Source organism: Zingiber officinale, chromosome 8A (assembly GCF_018446385.1).
Source record: "Zingiber officinale cultivar Zhangliang chromosome 8A, Zo_v1.1, whole genome shotgun sequence".
Taxonomy (NCBI): Eukaryota; Viridiplantae; Streptophyta; class Magnoliopsida; order Zingiberales; family Zingiberaceae; genus Zingiber; species Zingiber officinale.
The window spans coordinates 55605805-55621896 of record NC_056000.1 but is presented as its reverse complement, the minus strand read 5'-3'; the positions used below and the strand labels follow the sequence as shown (position 1 = coordinate 55621896).

The following is a 16092-nucleotide window of genomic DNA, read 5'->3' as shown; positions in this document are numbered from 1 at the left end:
GATCAGGAGATGGACCACGATTGCAACTATTATCCGACTGTAATTAGTTATGATCCCTTCCTAGATTCACTATCCTTACCGAGTTATAGTTTAGATCGGAGCGGGTGGTTGGAGGTCACTCCCGCTCAGCGCCAGACAACCTGGACACTTGCCCACTTCCGACGGTCTCCCGTTCCGACCTAAACTATAATCTGATAGGGACAATGAACCCAGGAAGGAATCACAACTAATTACGACTAGGCTGTGGCCACAATCCGGCTGTAATTAGAAATGGACCATCTGCTGTACATTTTTTTATGAACCAGGAGATCTGGTCTCCATTGCAACATAGCAAAAAAGGTGATCAAATGGTTGAGTGAAACAAGTTGGTTTAGCATAGCAATACAGATGCCACTAAAGAGAGATCCGCAATTTTCAAGTTATTAAGGTCCCAATTGCTGCTACCAGTAATTATTGCAAGAACAAGAACCCCCTTTGAAAAGGTGGAACCGTGTTCGATCCCTAACGATAATTTCTCTACAATAAACCTTAGATATAAGCTTAGTTACCTGATGGCAGTCACTGCATACTCGAAGATTCTTCACCACGCGAATCGGCATGCCTTCCTCAGTGCTGATCAGTGCAAACGCGATTGCCAACTTCTCACTATGACGAGCAAGTGCATCTTCTTTTTCCTCATCGTCAATGTTCAGGAGTACTTCTTTCTTGTCAGGCACATATCCTTCCAGCTTTATCAAGCTCTCAATCTCTTCCCACTTTGACAATATGTCCTTAATCAGGGGGTGAGCTATGTCACCTACCAAAAACTGATGAATTCTCCCACCAATCTCGACTAAGCTGCAACCTGGTGTCTTCTGTAATCTCTTCGTTCTCATCATACACCTCACCTCCCTAGCCTTGTCATGTCTACCCGAAGACGCGTATATGTTTGCTAAAAGCACATAAACACCGCTGGAATCCGGCTCCAGTTTGATCAAATGCTTAACAGAGTGCTCTGCCAATTCGACATTCCTGTGGAGTTTGCAACCCGCCATGAGTGCTCCCCATACAAGGGCATCAGGCTCCATTGGCATGCTCTTGATCAGACCTTGAGCCTCTTCAAGCAAGCCATTGCGTGCCAATAGATCAACCATACATCCATAGTGCTCCAGCTTTGGCTCAATGCCGTAGTCTTTTCTCATGGAATCAAAGATCTCGCGACCCTGATCGACCAGCCCCGCATGAGTGCAAGCACAAAGAGCGCCTATGAATGCGACATCATCAGGGACAAAGCCTGATGCCCCCATCACCGAGAAGAGTTGCAGTGCCTCGACACCATTGCCGTGCATGGCGAGGCCCTTGATCATAGTGGTCCAAGTCAACAAATTTTTTTCAGGCATTTCATCGAACAGATTCAAGGCCAGTTGAACCTGGCCGCACTTAGCATACATGTCGATCAATGCAGTTCCCAGGAAGACGCTGATCTTGATTCCATTACTCCTCAAGTAGCTGTGAATCCACTTTCCCTGCTCCAGAGCTCCCAAGTGAGCGCAGGCAGCGAGGACGCTGACGAGGGTCATATCATTTGGCTCTGGTCCCTCCGCCTGCATCCGCGAGAAGAGAGCCAACGCCTCCTTGGATCGCCCTCCTTGAAGGCAGCCAGAGATCATAGCGGACCAAGTGACGACGTTTGTCTCAGACATTCCGTCGAACAACGACCAGGCGGAGTCCAAATCGCCGGCCCGCAGGTAACCGGTGAGCATGGAGTTGTAGGAGACGACGTCGGTGAAGGAGGCCAAATCGAGAATGCGGCGAGCAGCAGCGAGGTCGCGGACGACGGAGTAGAAGTGGATGAGGGCATTGGCGAGGAAGAGGTCGGCGTCGCGGCCGAGGCGGATGGCGTGGGCGTGGACGGAGAGGCCATGGTAGCGGGCTAGTAGGAGGGAACAGAAGTTGAGGAGGAAGGGTAGGGTGTAGGAGTCGGGGCGGAGGCCACGGCGGAGGAGATGGGTGTAAATGGGGAAAGCGGCGGCAGGTGAAACTGAAGGTGAGGCTGAGGCGGTGCGGGAGTGGGCACGGAGAAGGGCGTTGTGGTGGAAGACGCTGGCGAGGAGAAGGCCGGATGTGACGAGGCGGGCCTGGATCTGCTTCACCTGCTTACTGTGACTGCAGCGCGAGAGGAGATCCCGAGTCATAAAAGGAGCGGAGCAGCAGCGTAGGAAAAGAATGTGCGCAATCGTTGCCCATTAAAGAAAAAATTTCCACTGGAGCAAGAAACTGACTGCCCTTTCATTGCCACAATGAAAGGACAGTAGGGTACCGAGCCAATCTATTAGAGATTGACAATAAGACTAATTAAAATTATTAATTTTTTTTCAAAGATTATTAGGACATCTCCTCGGGGTGATGCAATAATGATATAAGGTATTATTATATGAGGTATTGAAGTTGAAATTTAACGTGTTCGAGCATGCCTCCCTCTATGCCTTGTCATCTGTACTAATGGGTAGTAGCAACTTGTGATTTACTTCTTTCGTGTTGGTCTAGGGATGGGGTGGCGGGACGCTGAGGGCGAGTGAATTGCCTCAAAGGGCAAGAGGGCTATTTTGCGATGATTGAGACATAGGGTGCTGTAGGTCTTAAAGTCAAAACTCGACGTGTCTGAATATACTCAGCCCATACCTTGCCCACTTGTATTAATGGATAGTAGTCATTCATGATTTATCTCCATCATGTTAGTTTAGGGACAGATTGACGGGGGCAATAGGGGTGAGCAAATCACCTTTTGAGGAGGGCTATGGTGCAGTGGAAGATGACCAATTATCATCAAGGTATTTACAGTTCGATTCCTACCTACAACACATTTATATGTTGGGCTTTTGGACCGCCCGCCACGAGCGCTTCTCGATTTACCTTAGCAACAGGTGGAAAATTTTTGTGGACTTGAACCGATCGTCCCAGATTTGACGTTACCTGATCTGATTAATCATTTTTTTCAAAAGGCACGAGGGACTTTAAGTCACCCCTAGGGTATAGTCGAGTTGATTATCATATGGTATGTTTGCAAAATTGAGCAAGGTTGAATCCCGATAAAAATTAAGGAATTATCCTTCTATGTGATAGTTAACTTCAGTTTTCTGATTTATTTTCTTCTAATGGTATAGGCCAGTGATAGGGGGCTACCAGAGGTGACAGATTTCACCTTTTACAAAATCGTTCGTGGTATAATAAGAGGGTTTAAGCCCCCTTGCACTTGCGTGCCTCATGGCTGACTATTGTTGTGATAAGCTTTATTTTTGGAAGATATATTACCCCTGGGGCAGAGTTGAGTTGGTTAATATGAGACAGAGTTACTATTATAGGACAAGGGTTCGAATCTCAGCAAAGTCGAAGAAAAAAATCTCTTCCTGCATTGGCCAACTATAACTTTCCGATTTATCTCCTCATAGCTGGTCGTAGGGCCGACTGTGTAGGGCAATTAGGATAGCGGATTTCACCTTTTGCTACCAAGGTAATGATGTAGCTCCCAATGTAGGGTTGAGTTGCCTATTGAACTTGCTATAATAGGCAATGGTCGATTCTCGGTAAAGTCAAACCAACAACTCTCCCTGTAGTGATCAACTACAGCTTCTTAATTTACCTCCTCATATATAGTCATGAGGCTAACCATATGAGGCCATTGAAATGATAGATTTCATCCTTTTTTGCTATAATGAGGGGCAATGGTGTAATGGTTAACTCTTACTAATAATTAAGAATTTAAGATTTGAATTTCAATTGCGGAAAAATGGACCTAAAAATATTGATCATTTTAATGGGCCTCCACGGGCATTTTATTTCAATTTATGCCGATAACAAATTTATGTGGAATTGAATTAATCATTTTTAAAATCAATCTGCGTAAATTAGATACCGAGCAGTCGAATTAAAAAATGTTAGAAAAATACACGGATAAAAATATATATAACAGAACATCCCTTATTAAAATTTTAATTAAATTAATTTTATTAAATTGTATTTTGATATAAAGCTAACGAAGGTTATTTTACAAAGAAAAGGTAGAATACAGGGTGCAAAATGAATTTCGCCTTCGAGAACTCCACGTTCTTAAAATATTCCAGAAACCAACAACGCAACAAAAGAAGTCTCACCTTCTCTCGTTCGTTATCTTCTTCCACCCCAGCGCGCCAACAACGGTCGCCCTCCGCAACCTGATCCCGTTGCCTTACAGCGCCCTGAACCCTATCCGTCCATATCAGCCGATCCGGATGCATGCGCGGTCAATTCTGATTCGCCGAACGGTAACGCTGTTGCCTACTCGGTCAAAAATATCGAATCCTACCCGTTAGAAAACCCCCCGGGGTTTCGTGTGATACATCCCAAACCCTTGACCGGGCTGCCTGCCTACTCCCCCGCTCCCCTCTCAACCAGGTCAAATCCGTGTGCTGGATGAAGGATTCTTGTTTTTCAGCTCCATCTCCATCTCCATCGGTTGAGGAACTCCTTACTGAATCTTGAGGATTTCTTGCTTCTTGCGCCATGAATAATCTTCTTACGGTAATCTCCATTTTTTTTGTTTTGATTCTTGTCATTCCAAATCGTGCAGTTTTAGGGTGGTCCAAGAACGACCTTAAAACCATGGCATCGACGATTGATTTACTCGGCGCTTTCAATCCAAATGAGCTCGCTCAATTCTTAGCTGTTGATTTTGGACGAATTCATAGCTGTTGGTTTTATGTGTCCTATCGAATTCATCAAATGTTTAATCAAAGTCGAGTGTTGGAAATCTTGATGCTCTCTCTCTCTATCTTTTGTTCACTCTTTGTTAGCTGTTCTGAAAACATTGTTTCAAGTTCAATTGGACAGAGTATCATTGATAACTATAATATTCGGCTTCAGGGTTATTCGATTGTCCAACAACTGTAGCCATAGTTGCTACAATATCTTAAAAAATAAGTGTATTTTTGAAGAGAACAAAATGAAGTGGAGCACTCTTCCTTTTAAAGATTCCAATAAAAACCTCCTTGATAACTCATTATTCTTGTCCAATTATTGCCAACTTACTTTTTCTAGTTTGATTTTGCTTGCTTAATTATTAGGATTCTTTTGAGCTTGCTCGAGATGGAGCTTCAGGATTCGGAGATATCGAAATGGGAAGGCAAGTTTCGGTAAATTCATCTGAGCAGGGATTTGAAGGTTTCTTCACACAGGTAACCTTTGGCATCAGTTGATACCATTACCACATTCTTCCCACAATTAAGTGTAGAATGTATTACAACACAGCCAATGCATTCGACATTCTTAGATCCTTTGTACGTTGTGTAGGTCCAAGACGTTGAAAAACAAATCGACAAACTATCTCAGCTCTTGAAGAACCTCCAGGTATGAAGTCTCGATCTCTCCATCAGGTAGTGAAGTATCTGTGTGCCAACTGAATTTTACCTTGGTTTCCAACTTGCCTCGAAAGCTTTGCGCACAAGTCTCCTTTATACTCATTTCACTAACTTCAGTGTTAAACTATGCAGGATGCCAATGCGGAGTCAAAAACAGTGCTACAGGCAGCAGCCATGAAAGGTAATAAGGACTTTCAAGGGTTTTGATTCACAATTTCTTTGTTTGAGTTTCGGTTGTCTATCGAAATATCGTTACCGTCATGGATGCAGAACTGAAGCACCGCATGGACAAAGACATCGATGAAGTTTTGAGAGTTGCTCGCTCAGTAAAATCGAAACTCGAAGAACTAGACAGAGATGTATGGTGCTCCTATTCAAATTTATTTTGCTCTTTGAATTTTGATGCTGAAGCAAGTCCTATCACAGTGGAATTATTTTAAATTTCATTAATAAAGAATGCATAAGTGATAATTCCTCACTGTCAAATGTTTAGAAATTTAGCCCTAGTCTAGTTCTTAATTTCCTATATTAACTTCGACTTAAACTCTCCAATTTTTAGAACCTAGCCAACAGGAAGAAACCTGGATGTGGAAAAGGATCTAGTGTGGATCGATCAAGAACTGCAACTACAGTGTAATTTTTAACTCAAATAAAAATTTATTTCACTACCCGTGGTTTCTTGTTCTGAGTCATTTCTCAATTCTGAACATTTGCAGAGGATTAAAGAACAAGTTGAAAGAAAGGATGAACCAGTTTCAGGTAAGCAGGCTACAAATCTTTTACACTTCTCTATCCATGAGGCATCCTTGTGTTGCTTTATGACATGTAATTTTATCGAATTGAGAAAAGAGGGAAAAATAAAAAAGCTAATTAATGACAATAAAATTATGTACAATAGATTCAATATAGTTTGATCTTTTTCGGATATTGGTAGGAGTTTCGTGCACCGAATTACCCTTTTATACAAACTTCAAGAAGGGGCTCATTCATTACTTAGGTTGTTTCCATTTGCTAATTTACATTTTGGTATGCAGGCTCTCAGGGAAACAATACAGAGGGAATATCGAGAGATCCTGGAAAGAAGAGTCTATACAGGTTTACAACCACCTTTCCTTTTTCTCTTTTCTTGAAAAAGAAAACCCAAACAAAAAAATGACTAACTCTTGTAGCTTATCTGAAGATTTTGTTTTTCTTAAACAAAATAAAAGATCCTCTCAATTCCAAAACTTCTCTAATATTTCTCCTGAATTACTCATGAACAGTCACAGGCACTCATACAGATGAAGAGGTACAATCGTTCTTCCATTGTTCATTTGCTCACTGCTAACTATGTATGACATTATAATTTCTCGAATCTTGCAGACAATAGATCGTTTGATAGAAACAGGAAATGGTGAGCAAATATTTGCCAAAGCAATTCAGGAGCAAGGACGAGGACAGGTTCTTTCCTTCAAATCCTTCATTGCTTCATCCTTCACGAACTCGGACATGTTGCAAGTGTTTTCGTTGTTTGTTGGCAGATAATAGACACACTCGCAGAAATACAAGAACGTCATGACGTAGTGAGAGACATAGAAAGGAAGCTTTTGGAGTTACAACAGGTAATCAATCTCCGATTCGGAGAAACAAAATTAAACTGAAATTCGGTCAGTTGATCTGGATCAGTCAATCTGAATCAGTTTTGGGTTTTTACTAAGTTTGATGTTTCACATGACCGCTAAAACTTCACCATCTCGATTACCTTCCTTGCTAATTATTATCCTTTATTCAAGATATTCTTGGACATGGCGGTGTTGGTTGATGCACAAGGTGAAATGCTAGATAACATTGAATCTGAGGTAACAATTCATCATTTTTTAAACTAGTATAACACTGAAGAAGATACGTTAGATGAGGAACGAATTGTGCAGGTTGGAAAAGCTGATGATTATGTAACCTCTGGTGTGGGTCAACTTGTGAAGGCGAAGAGGCTGCAGAGGAACACACGTAAATGGACATGCATAGGAATGCTTATTCTTATCGCAATCATCGCAGCCATAGTTCTCGGGATAGTCAGACCATAAACTTGCAAGTTTATAAAAAGGATTGTCCATGTGTTGCTAGATTTGCACTTGTGTTTGCTCATTTTATTTCCATTTTCTATGTGCGAGATTGTCTTGTAAATTTCTTTCTTCCTTTTTCATTCTATGACATTTTTTAAGTGGGATTGCTTGGAATTCTTGAGATTGTTTTAGGGGAAAACTATGTGGTTTAGATAATCCTCTTTACCCACTATCATTTTTTTTTTGTTCTCAAATATTATAATTTGTTTTTGCTTATATTAATGTATTCAATTCTACAGTCTCTAGTAGCATATCCTCCTTTGGTAAATAAATAACTTTCAGTAATTTACTAAAACATGTAAGCAAGTTTCGATATTACTCAAATTATGCCCCCGGGGCATGGTTGAATTGACTATTACAGGATAAATATTGCTACAATAAATAAGGGGTTGAATCTCAATAAAGTCGAGAAAAATACCCTCCCCGCAGTGGCCAGTTGCAGCTTCCCAATTTATCTCCTCGCAAATGGCTGTGAGACAGGCCGTGTGGGGCCGGGTGGCAGATTCCATCTTTTACTATAACAATATTACTCAAATCACATCCTATATTCCCAAAATACCCCTCATCTTTCTCTATATGTCCATCAATCAACCAATATAAATGTATTTATACCCTCATATCTAAATTTGATAGCATAAATTGAGAGCGGTAATTTAAATTGAAGGCACATCTCTAAATTTTTACTCTAACAGTCTTTCGAATTTAGATTTGAGAGCATAGTTATATTAAGGAGGTTTTCATGAATACATTAGTTTTCGTTTGAAGTGGTTCGGTTCTCTAGGTTCATCAGTCAGTTTGAGATAAAACTGATTGATGTACTTACACTATTCAAAAATTCAAAAGTTTGATAGTTTTAAATCAAGAGTTATAAAAATACATTGGAAGTGTTGGTTAGTAAGTATCATTGTCATATGATTTATAATAAGTTTGTGATAAATTTTATCAAGTCTTTGCAAATTTAAAAAAATTATGACAATTTATAATAATAAGTTTGTGATAAATTTTATCAAGTCTTTGCAAATTTAAAAATTCATTGTTCTCAATTTAGGTTATCAAATTCAAATCCGAGAACATAAATTCATTAAGAAAGATCTCAGAAGTACATTGATTTTGATTTGAAATGATTCGATTAGTCAATTTCGTTCGCCCATCCAAAACGGGCTAATGGACCTATATAGAAAAAAGAGGGGTGTTTTAGGAATATGATATATGATTTGGATAATACCAAAACTTGCTTAAATGGTTCAGTAAAATGCGGAATAACTTTCTAATATAACTTATTATACTAAAAGAACATATAGAGTGAAGGATAATTATAACCTATATGTTTGTGGGGATAATACATGATCAGATCTAACTCAAACTGTACCAGTTTCAGATTGATTCTAGTTGACTAAACCTCCCTTTCAGCTGACTATTCATGGGATTAACCGGCTGCTATTTCTGAATCAATAAAGTGCATCATATGTTTTTGAGTAGTAAAGTTTTAAAAATTCATGAATAATTCTGCTCTTAATAAAAAAATTAAAAAAATTTATACATATACCTTATTTATGTCAATATTTATTAGGGAAAATTTTTTAATCATGATTATTGAGTTATATGCATACTTTACACCTTGTAATTTTTTCCCATGATTAATCATTTTATGATTTTATCATTTGATAATACTTAGCTCGCATCCAATACCTTGGATCGAAATCATCACTATAACACTTCACTTGTTTCAACGTGTCTAAATAGACAACACAAGTCAATCTTATACTGCAATGAAAAGGTTTTGAGGTTCTTCCTAATCTTTTGTGATTATGTAATTCTACACTAGAAAAATTGAGCTATCAAAAGAGTTGCTATCCCAAAGGGACTTCATAAACTTAGAATAAATGAGTACTTAGGTACTCCAAAAAATCAAGTTTAACAAGAAAAGTGAAGACAATGTTGCAACTAAAACTAGGATGTTATCACATCCAGAAAAACGCAATACATCAGCTAAAAGATATAAATATTAACAAACTTCAGTAGGTATTATGTTTGAGTCAACGGCTGATGGTAAATTACTATCAGCTAGTTCATGACAAAAATAAAAGGATGCCTTTCCTAAGTAGAGGATGATTTTAGGAAGAGGGCTAGTATTTTTCTCTATTCTTAACAGAAATGTTAACATACTCTGGATATGTGGTCATTTTCTCAAAATCTCAAGGAAAAACAAGTAACACAATCCTCAAAACTATCTTAGTAAGACTTCAAATCCCAACTACAAAATTTGGGGTGACTGGTGTAATCAAGCCACAAGTTTAACATGGAAGAGAGAACAACTTTTAACTGGAGAAGAATTTTAATAATAGTAGAAGAAATAATATCCAATATTTGTAGTTTGGGTATAATATATAGTAATAAATAAATATGAGCCTAGATAGAAATGAGTTACCAAGAAAGCCTAAAAAAATAGGTTCCAATAGTTTTTTTTGTTGTCGTTGTAAGTCGACCAAACAGCTTGCTTTAGTTGACTAAGGAGTGTTAGTTGACGAATAACAAATAGTTATCCATTACTTGATCTAAAGGTGCTTTGGTCAACCAACCAATTTTCCTTAGTTGACCAAAGGTTACAGATTATGCTAAATGCAAATTTCAGATTTTGTAAAGCTCGTAGATGAGATCTAGATTCCAATTCCTACCATTGAAAACCAATTGAGTCATCACCACGATGATATAATATTGTCCACTTTGACCTAAATCCTCATGGATTTTTGAACTCTACCTAAAATACCTCGTACCAATAAAGATATCTTTTATCTTATAAATATATGATCTTTTCATATATTTTTAATGTGGTATTTTGATTATATTCCAAACCATTTTCCCCTCAAACAAATGACCACCGTTATTCTCGTGGTTCGGACCTTCTGTCAAGCATCCAGCCACTCTTGATCTGCTTCGGGCCTCCCCTCAAATCAATTGAGGTCACTCCTCTCCTTCAAAACTTTTTACCACATAGGGTTCACTCTCCCAGGATTTCCGCTAGCATCTGGTCACCCTTGACCTCTTGAACTTTTCACCATCCAGAGTTCACCCTTAACCTGTTTGGACTTTTTACAGCTAACCGGATGCTTGGACTTTTCGCTTAGAGTTCACTCCTCTAGGAGCTACACTTCCTTCGTTTACGGCTACTATTCCACATATCTATACTTTTCACCGCCTAAGGTTCAATCTTGACCTGCTTGGACTTTTCACGACTAACCAGATGCTTGAACTTTTTTATTAGAGTTCACTCCTATAGGAGCTCCACCTCTTTTGTTCAAGGCCACTATTCCACATATTTCTACAATGGTTTTGATACCACTTGTTAAGACCAAAAGAATTAACATATCTCTATAATGATATGATATTGTCCACTTTGGACATAAACCCTCGTGAATTTATTTTTTAGCTCTACCCAAAAAGTCTTATACCAATGAAGGTATCTTTCATCTTATAAACCTATGATTTTTCCATGTATTTTTAATGTGGAACTTTGATTATATTCCCAACTCTTTGCTCAAAATATATATTCTTTATGGGTTCTTTTGTCTCGTCTTGAGCATTAGGGCTGTAAATGAACCAAGCGTTCATGAATAAGTTTGGTATTCGGCTTGGTAAGAGTTTGTTTATGTTCGTTTAATATACATAAGATTAATTAAACAAATAAACTTGAACAGCTCGTTAAACTAAACAAACAAGCCTGAACACATATGTGTTCAGCTCGTTAATGTTCGTGAACAACGTTCATGAACAACATTCATGAACAATATTCACGAACTATATTCATTAATAAAACTCTTTTCAATATGCTAAATACATAATAAAATAATAAAAAAATAAATTTAAATTATCAAGCTCAATAATCAATCAAACAACTAAAAGTTTTAAACAATTAAACAAGCTTGAATTGAGAGATTTTATAACATCTAAACGAACCAAACTCAAACCAAACTCAAGCCAAGCTCGAACCAAGCTCAAGCCAAGCTTGAATTGAGAGCTATAACATCTAAATGAACCAAGCTCAAGCCAAGCTTCAAACAAGCTCAAGCTCATAAAAAATAAACCAAGCCAAGCTTGAACACTTATTTCAAAAGCTTGGTTCATTTTATGCTCGGCTCGGCTCGGCTTAGTTACCTTATCAAATAAGCCTGAACACCCCAAAGCTCGACTCGGCTTGTTTACAACCCTATTGAGCATTACTCTTGGCAAGTTTTGCCCGTCATCTATACGTACACCAAACTTTTCTTAACTACTACTCTTCTCCTTCGTGCATTATATATATAATCTCTAAGATGAGATTTCCATTTTAAACTCATATTCCACAACATTATAAAGAAAGAGATTGTCAAAGTTTTGATCTAAAGATCGTTATCCCTTTAGATTAGATTTGAGACTTATAAGGCTTGTATTCATAAAATTGTAAAGAGCATTCTGGCTTCATTGATAGTGAGATTTCTCATTGAAAAAGTATCACATCAGAGCGACACTAGCAAGTAAGAGATGTCTCCAAACCACATTAGAAATTGTGTTGTTGTTTCTTTTTTATCTTGATTTTTCTTGTTGCACATTAAATTTAGAATTGACATTGCAATTAAATTAAGTTTTCTCGTTGCAATTACATTGTTTTCTCACTGAATTGCAATTCCAGTTTTATTGTCGGAATTAAATTATAGTTTTCTCGTAGCAATTTAAATTAAAATTTTACGTCATAATTTAAATCCCTATTTTGACAATGCAATTTAATTACAAGTTTTATCATTGAAAATATTTAATTATTTATCTTCTATTGCAATTCATTTTATATTCTGATTACATTAGTCAAGTTCTAACTTTTAATTGAGTTGTAACTTTTGTAAGAATTTGATGAATCATCTATTCACCCTCCTTCTACCCGATCTTTCCAATCCTTCATGTGTAGCTTACAACTTTCACTAGCTGTAAAACACAATTCATCTATAATATATATCACCTAAGTGCACACTGTGTTTGCAGTGTGCAATGACCAAGTTTCCAATTAAATTTCATCTTTTCTCACACTGCTATGGTTGATGCACAATATAAGTACTTCAACAATATCTTTTGCAAGTAATCTTTAAAATGCCATGGTCACTTTCCTTCTTGTCTTTTTTTCTTTCCGCTCTTATTAAATTGCAACAGTTCCCACTCTATTAAAGATGCTACAAGATATTAATTAATTTTCTGGCCCCTTGATTTTATTTACTTCTCGTTCTTCATAAATTTCCTTCTGGTTTCTAGTGGCACCAAGAAATCTTGTCCATACTCTTTGATTTGTCATATGTTTAGTTAGAATTTTAAATAAATTTCATGATTTCATTATAAAAGAATAAGTTTAAGTTTTTACTATTGTTCTTAAAGTACATATCTCAAATGTCACTTCTACAATGCTCAAGATATTTTATTCAACTTTACATTTCATAATGCTCTCATAAACATAAACCTTATGCCTAGTTAACCACTTGATAGGCTGCATCATTATCATAACGCCAACTAAATATTGATCATATGATTGCTTCAACTATGAGATAAAGTGATAGTTTTAAAGTTTCAATGTCATTTATAAAAATTTAAATAATCAAAAATGAGTTATTGAACTGGGGAAAAAAAATCAACCCTATGCAACAGAGCATTTAAAATTTTTTGATTTATTATTCTTTTCAAGTTTTAAAAATTAATTTTACTAAGTACAGAATCTTGCCTTTACTCCTCTCAAGTCGCGTTGACAAAAAAAATGTGTATATTTTCTTTCCCCTTAAAGGAGCAACATAAGAGAGTCACTCTCTCATTTTTTTTTCCCTTCCCTTTACGAAATACATTTTTAGGCAACAAGGCAGTTCAAGAGTGGCTTCTAGGATTAGTTTAGCAAATTGGGGGAAGACCGTGTACCTCTAAGGCACTTGGATTATCAAAAAAAAAAAGTATCTTCTAAGATACATGATGCGAAAGATCTATATGTAATTGCCAATATTTAATCTCTGAAAGCAAATCTTATGTTTCACTGCCAGAAGGATATCGAATTCAATTTCCATTGAGGTGTGAGCAAAGCATGATGTATCTCTGGAAACAAATCCTATGTCTCGCAGCAAAGGACATAAAATTTTGTTGTCATTGCAACAGGAGGAGCAGATCTCCTGGTCCACAAAAAATGGATCAGGAGATGGACCACGATTGCAACTATTATCCGACTGTAATTAGTTATGATCCCTTCCTAGATTCACTATCCTTACCGAGTTATAGTTTAGATCGGAGCGGGTGGTTGGAGGTCACTCCCGCTCAGCGCCAGACAACCTGGACACTTGCCCACTTCCGACGGTCTCCCGTTCCGACCTAAACTATAATCTGATAGGGACAATGAACCCAGGAAGGAATCACAACTAATTACGACTAGGCTGTGGCCACAATCCGGCTGTAATTAGAAATGGACCATCTGCTGTACATTTTTTTATGAACCAGGAGATCTGGTCTCCATTGCAACATAGCAAAAAAGGTGATCAAATGGTTGAGTGAAACAAGTTGGTTTAGCATAGCAATACAGATGCCACTAAAGAGAGATCCGCAATTTTCAAGTTATTAAGGTCCCAATTGCTGCTACCAGTAATTATTGCAAGAACAAGAACCCCCTTTGAAAAGGTGGAACCGTGTTCGATCCCTAACGATAATTTCTCTACAATAAACCTTAGATATAAGCTTAGTTACCTGATGGCAGTCACTGCATACTCGAAGATTCTTCACCACGCGAATCGGCATGCCTTCCTCAGTGCTGATCAGTGCAAACGCGATTGCCAACTTCTCACTATGACGAGCAAGTGCATCTTCTTTTTCCTCATCGTCAATGTTCAGGAGTACTTCTTTCTTGTCAGGCACATATCCTTCCAGCTTTATCAAGCTCTCAATCTCTTCCCACTTTGACAATATGTCCTTAATCAGGGGGTGAGCTATGTCACCTACCAAAAACTGATGAATTCTCCCACCAATCTCGACTAAGCTGCAACCTGGTGTCTTCTGTAATCTCTTCGTTCTCATCATACACCTCACCTCCCTAGCCTTGTCATGTCTACCCGAAGACGCGTATATGTTTGCTAAAAGCACATAAACACCGCTGGAATCCGGCTCCAGTTTGATCAAATGCTTAACAGAGTGCTCTGCCAATTCGACATTCCTGTGGAGTTTGCAACCCGCCATGAGTGCTCCCCATACAAGGGCATCAGGCTCCATTGGCATGCTCTTGATCAGACCTTGAGCCTCTTCAAGCAAGCCATTGCGTGCCAATAGATCAACCATACATCCATAGTGCTCCAGCTTTGGCTCAATGCCGTAGTCTTTTCTCATGGAATCAAAGATCTCGCGACCCTGATCGACCAGCCCCGCATGAGTGCAAGCACAAAGAGCGCCTATGAATGCGACATCATCAGGGACAAAGCCTGATGCCCCCATCACCGAGAAGAGTTGCAGTGCCTCGACACCATTGCCGTGCATGGCGAGGCCCTTGATCATAGTGGTCCAAGTCAACAAATTTTTTTCAGGCATTTCATCGAACAGATTCAAGGCCAGTTGAACCTGGCCGCACTTAGCATACATGTCGATCAATGCAGTTCCCAGGAAGACGCTGATCTTGATTCCATTACTCCTCAAGTAGCTGTGAATCCACTTTCCCTGCTCCAGAGCTCCCAAGTGAGCGCAGGCAGCGAGGACGCTGACGAGGGTCATATCATTTGGCTCTGGTCCCTCCGCCTGCATCCGCGAGAAGAGAGCCAACGCCTCCTTGGATCGCCCTCCTTGAAGGCAGCCAGAGATCATAGCGGACCAAGTGACGACGTTTGTCTCAGACATTCCGTCGAACAACGACCAGGCGGAGTCCAAATCGCCGGCCCGCAGGTAACCGGTGAGCATGGAGTTGTAGGAGACGACGTCGGTGAAGGAGGCCAAATCGAGAATGCGGCGAGCAGCAGCGAGGTCGCGGACGACGGAGTAGAAGTGGATGAGGGCATTGGCGAGGAAGAGGTCGGCGTCGCGGCCGAGGCGGATGGCGTGGGCGTGGACGGAGAGGCCATGGTAGCGGGCTAGTAGGAGGGAACAGAAGTTGAGGAGGAAGGGTAGGGTGTAGGAGTCGGGGCGGAGGCCACGGCGGAGGAGATGGGTGTAAATGGGGAAAGCGGCGGCAGGTGAAACTGAAGGTGAGGCTGAGGCGGTGCGGGAGTGGGCACGGAGAAGGGCGTTGTGGTGGAAGACGCTGGCGAGGAGAAGGCCGGATGTGACGAGGCGGGCCTGGATCTGCTTCACCTGCTTACTGTGACTGCAGCGCGAGAGGAGATCCCGAGTCATAAAAGGAGCGGAGCAGCAGCGTAGGAAAAGAATGTGCGCAATCGTTGCCCATTAAAGAAAAAATTTCCACTGGAGCAAGAAACTGACTGCCCTTTCATTGCCACAATGAAAGGACAGTAGGGTACCGAGCCAATCTATTAGAGATTGACAATAAGACTAATTAAAATTATTAATTTTTTTTCAAAGATTATTAGGACATCTCCTCGGGGTGATGCAATAATGATATAAGGTATTATTATATGAGGTATTGAAGTTGAAAT

At 39.4% G+C, this 16092-nt stretch overlaps 3 protein-coding genes across 3 annotated transcripts; 1 reads left to right on the top strand and 2 right to left on the bottom strand.

Annotated features, from left to right (window-relative positions):
* Positions 1-340: 340 nt before the first annotated feature.
* LOC122009129 (putative pentatricopeptide repeat-containing protein At5g40405) lies at positions 341-2275 on the bottom strand. The gene has a single exon (XM_042565145.1). It carries the CDS (start codon positions 2172-2174, stop codon positions 441-443), a length of 1734 nt encoding a protein of 577 aa, XP_042421079.1. The 5' UTR covers positions 2175-2275; the 3' UTR covers positions 341-440.
* Positions 2276-4222: 1947 nt separating this feature from the next.
* On the top strand, positions 4223-7649 carry LOC122009132 (syntaxin-132-like). The gene is made up of 13 exons (XM_042565147.1): positions 4223-4536; positions 5079-5189; positions 5305-5361; positions 5505-5553; positions 5643-5731; positions 5932-6005; positions 6089-6131; positions 6407-6467; positions 6635-6660; positions 6735-6812; positions 6893-6973; positions 7145-7210; positions 7283-7649. The coding sequence occupies exons 1-13, from the start codon at positions 4519-4521 to the stop codon at positions 7433-7435; spliced, it is 906 nt and encodes a 301-aa protein (XP_042421081.1). The 5' UTR covers positions 4223-4518; the 3' UTR covers positions 7436-7649.
* Positions 7650-13998: 6349 nt separating this feature from the next.
* Positions 13999-15933, bottom strand: LOC122009130 (putative pentatricopeptide repeat-containing protein At5g40405). Its single transcript, XM_042565146.1, has one exon. The coding sequence runs from the start codon at positions 15830-15832 to the stop codon at positions 14099-14101; it is 1734 nt and encodes a 577-aa protein (XP_042421080.1). The 5' UTR covers positions 15833-15933; the 3' UTR covers positions 13999-14098.
* Positions 15934-16092: the final 159 nt, after the last annotated feature.